This window comes from Pygocentrus nattereri, chromosome 11 (assembly GCF_015220715.1).
Source record: "Pygocentrus nattereri isolate fPygNat1 chromosome 11, fPygNat1.pri, whole genome shotgun sequence".
Lineage (NCBI taxonomy): Eukaryota > Metazoa > Chordata > Actinopteri > Characiformes > Serrasalmidae > Pygocentrus > Pygocentrus nattereri.
The window spans coordinates 12,074,908-12,084,323 of NC_051221.1; the positions used below are offsets into that span (position 1 = coordinate 12,074,908).

General features: G+C 42.1%; 1 protein-coding gene across 2 annotated transcripts; it reads left to right on the forward strand.

Annotated features, from left to right (window-relative positions):
- The first annotated feature begins 2,421 nt into the window (after positions 1–2,421).
- zbtb22a (zinc finger and BTB domain containing 22a) lies at positions 2,422–9,168 on the forward strand. Of its 2 annotated transcripts, XM_017711945.2 has the most exons (4): positions 2,422–2,611; positions 4,587–4,798; positions 5,647–6,370; positions 6,585–9,168. In XM_017711945.2, exons 2-4 carry the CDS (start codon positions 4,592–4,594, stop codon positions 7,649–7,651), a joined length of 1,998 nt encoding a protein of 665 aa, XP_017567434.1. In that variant the 5' UTR covers positions 2,422–2,611; positions 4,587–4,591; the 3' UTR covers positions 7,652–9,168. The 2 variants fall into 2 exon arrangements, with proteins under 2 accessions (XP_017567434.1, XP_017567433.1); XM_017711944.2 differs by lacking the exon at positions 2,422–2,611 and having other exon boundaries at positions 2,619–4,798.
- The last annotated feature ends 248 nt before the right edge of the window (positions 9,169–9,416 follow it).

Genomic DNA, 9,416 nt, shown 5'->3' on the forward strand with positions numbered 1-9,416 from the left:
TGTGTGTGTGTGTGTGTGTGTGTGTGTGTGTGTGTATTTCATCACACTCTTGAGACTCAGACTGTAGTGTCTTATTTCCTTTCGCAGATATAAATCAGCATGGCGCAAATTAAAAGAAAAATACATAAAACAGAATTTATATGCAACGAACAGTTTGTGCCAGTCAAGATGATGGAAAAGCAAAGGAAAATGAATGCACAAATATTATTGGTGCGTGTTCATAAGAGATGGTAGGCATGTGTGTGTGTGTATGTGTCTGGTTTACATGACGAAATGAAACTACACTAGCCGTCTTGTGGAACAGACTATTTGTAGGTTGTGAGGTATCCACTGGAAGACAGGAAGAGGCCTCCAGGATCAGCATGTCTGGTAGAAGTCCATGATCCTCAATGCATCTACAGCATCTCACTGAACCCAACATGGAACTGCGGCTTGTATTCTGTGTCCTGCTCTTTGGGAATCTTAGCACTGTTTACTGTGGTAAGAAGGGCTATATTTCAGATCTCTAATTTACCTTTATTTATTAATCGTAAAGTCATTTCAACCAGAGTTTTGTGAGGAAGAAAGTATAGAAGAGGTGCTTCTACTGTGAGATGCTTCTACGTCATTTGTAGACATGAGCATATCTTCTGAAATAAAGGATATTAATTGAGAGTTTGTCCTCTATTACTTGGGTGACTACCTTTCTGGGAAGGCTTTATACTATATGTTGGAACATTGGTGTGAGAATTTGACTGCCAGTGAAGGAGAATCACTCCTTCACTGGCACTGGGTGTGGTGACTTAAGACTCATGTGTAGCTGTCCCATTCTAGTGGTCAATGATTTTCTTGGTCAGTGGTTTCCTTCTGAAAACAGTGAGAGATATATATCAATACAGTGACTGAAATCATTACAGTGTCTTGTGGTTTCCAAGCTGTTAGCTTCGTTACTGGGTCTGCGCCGTAGCTACAGCCAACCACAAATGTTTGAAACTCTGGAGGAAACAGTAGTAAAAATGAACTAGAAGCACTGACGTATTTCCATTTTTGGCAACTTTTTACTTTCACTCCACTACATTTCAAAGGAAAATATCTTACATTTTACTCCACTACATTTTGAGAAATATGTGGTTCCTTTTGGTTTTTGTGTGTATAAAACCGTAACGTGTCAAAACTAAAGAAGTGGAAAGCAAGAACACAGAGCACAGCAGTCACTTTGTTCTGAGCTTGTTTTGACCTGTTTTGTTTTGGCCCAGTGCAGCACACGGTTCAACTTCAGTGCAGCAGCGTAAAAATTTGGGAGCACATACGTCTACCTAAATGATGGAACTAACCTAACTTTGTGTAAATAGAGCACAATATAGAAATATGTACACATATGCAGCTGTGACTGGCATGTTTCTTTTTTTCTGAATTTATACAAACACTTTCATTTGATAGTAAATTAGTTTCGGTTACTTTATGTTTATGAATTGAGACCTACAGATCAATATGGTAAAGGAAACTCATTTGTGATCCTGAGTTTAAAGCCAGTTTTTATTTAACTTGTAACTAAGTTACAAAGAAATCTTAAACTGAAACTTTGCTTGTTTGTAAAAGTGATTTCAGGGCCACTTGGTTCTCCCTGATGGAAACTGTTTACCTTCAGTGTTTTGTGCTTATGATCATTTTAATAGACGTCAGCATCACTAATTAATGACGTTCCATTAAAAGACTGGTTTACCAAGAGAGAGACTGGAGGATTTTCACCTAAAATGAGGTCATTGTTATAAAAAATGATAACAGGACATTAGTCATAATTAATCTTTTAGCACTTTTACTTTCGATACTTAAGTACATTTGAAGCCAAATACTTTTGTACTTTAATTCAAGTTGAGGTCTAGAGTAAGGACTTCTACTTTTACTGGAGTAATATTTTACCTTGGGTATCTCTACTTTAACTCAAGTACATGATTTGTGTACTTCGTCCAGCTCTGTAAACAGTATGTGTTGTTGTTTGGATGTTGATATGCTGGTCAACCAGTATGACAGCACTGGGTCACCAATTAAACCAGCACCAGACCGCCACTATGGTATCATCACAATACTCATGTGCAATATAATCGATACTTAATGTGCAATATGTGTAAAATACTATTATAGTGTAATGATTTTTTTACTTATAATGGACCATGGTACGACGGGTAGCGCTGTGAGGCAAAATGGAGATACTAGGTTTTGTTCTGACAGCAGCGATATGTTCATATTTATTAGTACAAAATCAGGAAACATCGTATAAGTACATTAAATAACAACAAAAGTACCATAGAACAAGCACCATCTGAAAAACCATTTCTCCATGCAAAGAACTCAAGCCGGTAAAAAGAGCTACTGCCTTTGCTAACGAACCTGCAGATCCTGGCTCCTCCTGTCGGCGGCGCTGTGCGCGCTCTCGCCGCTGTGTGTCACTGAAGTGCGAGAGAAGGAGAGATTCTCCGCAGCGCTGGTTGGGAATGAGATGGAAAACGTTACCAGTCTTTAAATGACGCCGGAAAAAGGTCGTTTATCTCCACATTAACTGGGTTTACCCGCTGCGGGGAGTGCCTGAGGAGCCCTGACCGCTTCCAGCTGACCCTCGTCCGTTTACTTTGGGGTAAGATTCACCCAGTCATCTGTTTTCTCTCTAAAATACTGCGGCCTATTTCAGCTTCTGCCGATAGAACTATCCTGTCCACCTTAAATGCTGCACAGTTCCATTATGGGGCATGGGGTCAGAATGTAGCTGCTGCACCATTTAAGGTGGAACGGAAAATTTGAAAAAGAATGCTAACTCTAGCTTTATGCTCACATGGCTGCAGATCCGGGATCGTTTCATAGACGTTTTAACCGCTGTTTTCGGCCCTTTCAGTGTGTTTAGAGACGTTTTAAAGGCTTAAACTAACTAATATAGACAGCTAGCTGTCGTTAGCTAATATCGCTAAGCTAACGGCGTACAAAGCTAGTTAATCACTTTAAACTGGGCTGTTTAAAAGGGGAAATTGGGCGGTATTTCTGTACATTTGACAACATTGACTGCTATTTTTCTGATTAATTTTCTTCTTGGCAGGTTTTCCTCTTCTCGAGAGTTTCACTGACAGCTGTCAAAACAGCTGTTAGCCACGTTAGCAAGCTAAGCTAAGCTGAACTGGTCACCTCCTCAGCTTCAGTCCAGACCTGATCCTGTTCTGAAGAAATGGAGTTCAGTTTGGTGCTTTTTTCTGCTTTGACCGTCCTTTAGCTAATAAATTAGAGCAAAACGGGCTGTATTGAGTTTTCCTGACCCTTAAGGAAAAGAGCCGGCCTGCTAACCGTGTGAAGTTTATCACTATTGTGAATAAAAAAATATGTAACCGACGATGTCCTAATGGGATCTGAAGTAGTGCTGCAGGAAATTAGTGGCATATTATAGTTAATAATATCTTTTAGTTACCATTAAGCTAATATAAATTAGAAAGCACCTGGTTGTAATATTAATGGTTCTTCTGGACTTTTTTTTTCAACAGGGATTATTAGATATCTGGAGAAAAACATTCATTAGAAAAGGATAAAAGTACCAAACTGGCCATCATGTTGATGTTTTTGAGGACTGGCAGTTGTGTAATGTTTTGTCCTATTTGTTCATTTACCTAATTATTGATGCCAGATGCCTTCATTGATTTAATTTACAATAAAAAATGATCATTAAATATGTTATTCATGTTTACATTAGGGAAAATAGCAGAAAACATGAAACAGAAAATTATACAAAAGCAACTGAATATAATATCATTTGTTTCAGTCCTCAGTGTGTTACTCTTTAGCTTTATTCCAGCCTCCATTCTTTTCAGGAGACTCACTTTCAGTTTCTCTAATAAACCTGCAGGGCTATTTTCCACACCTCCATAGTTCAGTCTTAGAAGCTGGTTGATCGTTTTCTGAAGTAATCAAACCCATTCAATGGTGTTGAGGTCTGGACTCAGACCTGAGTGAGTGGTGGTGAGTCCATTGTTCAGCTTCTTTGATTGTCCGTTTGAAAGGGAAAATTAATGCTAGTGACTCCTTTGGGAGCAGCATCTGTTGAAAGAACACAGCTGTAACTGTAAGATTGGAGGCATGGAAAAGTTGAAGTTGCGGTAGTTGCACAAATGTGGACAAAATAGTGCTAAATTTGATGTTGTACTTTGTGTTGGAGATTTTAGTGTGATTTTCTGATACGTTTCCTGCTTCTGACATTGAAAAATGAATAACTTCTACTTAATGACTGGTTATTCTAACTGCCGTATATTTGACAGTAAGTGTTCATTTTCTCAGACAAACACAAATATTAGCATAAGTGCAAATGACATGAATGGGTTTGCTGGGCCATTTAGAAGGCTCTTATCTAGGAAGTCCAGTATTATTTGTAGTTATCGATTAGTACCTATTTTGTCTAATTACAATTTCATTAAATTACATCTGCTGGTGGTGGAATAAAAAAAATAAATATTGTAAAGTTACCTCCGTATTTATGTTTGTTTATTTTCTTTATTCTAATGTAAGTGTTTTTACCAACATAAACATACATATTTCGTTGGCAGTTGCATGGTTCATTTCTTCTTCTGCTGCTGTAGGTGCTATGGATAAGGTGTTGAGTAGTGGTGGTACACCCACTGGTCCTGTGGTCCAGGTGTGTTTTCCCAATGTGCGAGCGTCAGTGCTGGACAACCTGAATCGGCAGCGAGAGGAGGGCCGGCTGTGTGATCTGTCCATCCAGGTCCAAGGCCAGGTATTCAGGGCCCATCGCTGTGTGTTGGCAGCTTCTTCACCTTATTTTCATGACCAGGTATTTAAACAAAGAACGATTGAATTTCTGGATCTAGGTTCAGTTTAACATACACTCTGAATATATGCCTGTTTACAACTCTGATAAACCCTGACAGTATTTCACTGACTGAAATGTAACCAAACTCATATAGAGTGGTTTGGTGTGAAGTAGTTAATTGTAGAGAAACTTACTGACTTCACTGATTTCTTTACAGTGGTGGTGATTAGTAATAAGGGGCCACAGTGTCTACAAATATATCCATTTTATTTCCATTATCCATTTTAGATCCATTAAATCAGCAGTGAACCTAGTCTTCTGAGTTTTATAAGTAGTGTTGGTGAGAGGTAAATAGTGTTGAACCTGAAAAGGTTCTTTTGAGGCCAAAGACTGACCTTAAAACTATGTCGCAGTCAACAGACAGTGTATTCATATGCATTTCATGTAATAACTTTTAGTGATGGAGCTTTTAGAGAAATTAAACTTTTAAGACATCTGATTCCACTCACTATTATGTAAAAAAATGAAGTTCATGGAATTCTCCTTTAAATACATTTTCACAATACATATCATGATACATTGACTCAGACTCACACAGAATGGGTAGACACAGAATGAGTAGTAGTGGCATGTTTGGGTAAGTGATTTTTTTCAATTATTTTTTTTTTATTCTGCACCACTAAATCCAATGTTCTGTGTTCTTTACATACTGACAGTATCCACTCAGATGCTCAGATAAAAAAAATTATTATAACTTTTAATATTAAATTAATATATTCATTTTTTATATTATAACTTTAAAATTCTTGTCATATTGCCCACCTCTAGTGTGCTCGTTGTACTCACTTAATATATTTGTATTTGCCCAGGTGCTGCTGAAGAACGTCACTACAGTGTCTCTGCCATCAGTCATGGACCCCCTAGCCTTTGAGAGCGTCCTGAACTCTGCCTACACAGGTCAGCTGAGTATTGTGCGGGATGACATCGTCAACTACGTAACAGTAGCCAGCTTCCTGCAGATGTGGCACATCGTGGACAAGTGCACAGACATCCTAAAGAGGTCACGGCCTTTGACGCAGGTCAGCCCCGGCGAGGCCAGCTCTTCCCGTCACCAGTCTCCCAGCAGCTCAGACTGCTGCCTGACGGACCCAGAGGAGCGCGAGCGAGGACAGAGTGATCATGGCCCGGCCCAGGAAAGAAAGCCTCTCATGGGTGAGCACGGCACTCTACCTCCCCTGGCCACCTGGAGGAGACCCCAGCAATTCCAGCATCAGCAGGGCAGGTGGGGCAGATCCAGGCTCTCTCTCCCCTCCCAAAACAGACCAGAATCTCCCCCTTCCAACTGCAGCCCTGCTGGGGAAGGAGATCCACCCTGTAGCCCTGAGAGTCTGTGGATGACCAGCAGTGGCACCGCTGCAAACGATAGACACAGAGTCCGTGCTCGTCTGAGGGGGCCGCAGGAAAGCAGGGAGCGAGGGATGAGGGAGGATGAGGAAAGGAGGCGAGGGGAGAGGTGGATGGAGGCAGATGAAGGTGTAGGGGAAGAGTTGGAGGAGGAAAGAGTGAAGGTGGAGTTGGAGGAGCGTGGCGCCGGTGAGTGGAGCGTCTGCATCACTGCTGTTTAACTTCTGTCCCGCGGGGGGGGCAAGCTCTCTCTCACTGTCGAAAAAGCAGCAGCATCAAGCGCTGCCCATCCGACCTTTAAAAAGGGAGCGTCCCCAGATTCTGACAATGTTCTGCACCGTGTTTGTGTCTGTGTCTCTGTCTGTATTTGACTGTCTCTTCTCTGCTCTTCTCTCTCTCTCAGGAGGCTGTGGCTCAGGGGCAACTCTCAAAGAGGAGGGAGAGAGAGAGGGAGGGAGAGAAAGTGCAGAGAGGGACAGACAGCAGGAGGAAAAGTTTCTGTCAACTCAGGAGCCGCAGGAATCGCTCACCACAGCAGGAACTGCTCCTCCCCCTCTCCCAGGGCCCTCTGCACGTGTTCAGTGGCAGCCTGAGGCTGACTGGTCGGCAAGCACGTATACTCAGCCAGCCGGGAGGCTGCTAGACGATCATTCCAGAGCAAAGGACGGTGAAGATGATGTGGAAGAAGAGATGGACTTCAGCCGTTTCGCGGAGGCAGGTTTTGAGGGCGAGACCTACGATGAGATTGAGGAGGGCACAGGACAGGTTTCACAGAGACCTTTGCTGCCTGTGTCACCTGGCGGGAACGCCACAGGTGAATTTGTGCTGGGGCCTTCAGAGCTAACCTGGACATCCGGAGCTCTCTCTCCCCCATCACACTCTTCCTCTCTCCCTCCTTCCTCCTCTCCCATCCCCTCCTCCTCCTCTCCCCCATCCATGGCAGGAGCACCCTACACAGGTAAAGTGCACTTCTGCCACTGTGGGAAGGCCTTCACATTGAAGAGCATGCGCGACCGCCACGTCAAAATGCAGCACCTGAACCTGCGGCCCTTTGCTTGCCCTGTCTGTGCCAAGAGCTTCAAGATGAAGCACCACCTGACCAAGCATGTGAAAACGCATGGTGGCCTGCGCCCATATGAGTGCACATTCTGTGGCAAGAAGATCATCTGGAGGGATAGTTATCTCAAGCACCAGGCACGGTGCCAGCGTCTTGCTGCCAAGGTAGCCGCACCCGGGCATCATCCTGCCGACACAGCTGCTGATGGCAGCGAAGCAGAGCCGGGGCAGGAGGAGGCAGGGTTTGAGTATGGAGTTTACATGTGTGAGGGGCAGGGCCAGGTGAAGGTGGAGCAGGGTGAGGCACAAGCAGATGAAAGCTGCATGGAGGGATTAGTGGGGAGAATTTCAGGACAGGACAGAGTTCTGATGGAGCAGGTTCTGAAGGAGGAAGATAGTGGTAGGTACACATGAGAAAGAAAGTGAAACCTGCCGTTCTTATCAAATGTTTCCATTTTTTTTGCTGCCATGAGGTCGCCATCTACTTTCAGTGTCCCAGTCCAGGCTAATCTTACTACAATGTTATCCACTTTTTCAGCTCCTGAGGCAGTAAATAAAATGACAAGATTTAAGGACTCTGTCTAACCCACAAGTCACAATCCAATCTGGACAACTTTAGAAAAGGTTTCTCCCAAACTCTGTCAGTGATGTTCTCATCTTGTTGCTATGGGCGCTTACATCCGAGCTCACAATACTCTGTTTATCGACTAAGGCACAGCTGTTATAGTAGTAGCTCAAAGTAAACACAATGCTTGACCTGCAGGAACAAGTAGCACATTTAGTCATATTTTTTAAGCTGCAAGTAGCACATCTGGCAACAATGTTTCATTTAAACCTGCACTATGTAAAATCAGTTTATTAAAATTGAAAGGAGTAGTATTATAGAGTCAGGAGAAGAAAAAACACTCTAAAATGTGGTGCTTGTGAATAATAATTTAAAAGCCAGAAGCAATCGGAAGACACCTCGAAGCTCGAAGTCTCTTTGTATTCATTTATCCACTTGGTGGATCACCAAGGGGTCTGGAGCACACATTGCAAAAGTGTTTTTCCCACATGTTGCATATAATTACACATTTCCACCAGAAGAGCTATCCAAATCCCCCAAGTTTTTATAGTGCAGCTTTAAAATAAGAAAATTAAGTTAATATTGAATAAAATTCAGCCAATGGGTTTTGAGAGACTGCAAGACTTCTAACATTTTAATAAAGCCATCTGAATGAACTGTGTATGTCCTACAAAACACATGTAATGTGTTCCAGTTGCAGGACCGACAGCAAGACAGAAAGATGAGCAGCATTTGATGTTGCAAGTTTAGCTAGAACAACCAAGAAGAAGAGCTGATTTTAGATCATTACTTTCACTCATGGCCTACATGTGCGCTCATTATGAATGACTGATGCTGATATGACTGCTGATAAACGGTTGATGTTGCTGCTGCCATTGGCCTTAATGGATTAGCACAGGTATTTCCACAAAGAAAGCTACATGGGACATTTGTGCATGGAACGAAGTGCAGTATTAATGTACCCAAACATAAATTATTTTCAAGTGTTGGTTTTAATCAGGTAGATGTTGGAGTTCAAGCAATACTGTTCTATTTGACAGGCTTTAAGCATCGATTAAACACGTGTGAAGAAAACAACACTTGAGCCTAAATGACTCACAGATATTAATTTAGACCATCCATCTAAGGAAATGTAAGTTCTGTTTGTGGGCCACATGTCATGTACATGGATATGGATGTAAGACATGGCTTTTGTTAATTTGATGTGAAATTTGTCACTTCAGCCTCATGGACCGTGCTTTGTGTAGCTTCATATGCCGTTCCTGTTCTTTCACCACTGGGGGGAGCGCTGGCAGAGCTTTAGTGCTAAATGTCAATCATTTGTATGATACTAAGTGATGTCTATAAATAAAGATTTTTTTTCAGATGTGTGCCACAGCTGATCTGATGAGTGACCCAGTCTTAGAGGCCTTTTTAACTGCATCAGATGAAAAACTGAGCAGAAATTAGCCCAGAAATGCCTCACTGAAATTGGGAGTCTTTGCACACGCAGACACTTGAACAGAGAAGGGTAATTCAATTAAATTCAACTTTATTGTCATTATACACTGCTCAAAAAAATAAAGGGAACACTCAAATAACACGTCCTAGATCTGAATTAATGAAATATTATCA

Bases quoted from the DNA above. Each gene is read 5' to 3' on its own strand.
- zbtb22a (XM_017711944.2), top strand. From the start codon at position 4,484: ATGTTTGTTTATTTTCTTTATTCTAATGTAAGTGTTTTTACCAACATA. The intron at 4,799-5,646 runs GTATTTAAACAA...GTATTTGCCCAG, and splicing joins CACCTTATTTTCATGACCAG to GTGCTGCTGAAGAACGTCAC. The intron at 6,371-6,584 runs GTGAGTGGAGCG...TCTCTCTCTCAG, and splicing joins GTTGGAGGAGCGTGGCGCCG to GAGGCTGTGGCTCAGGGGCA.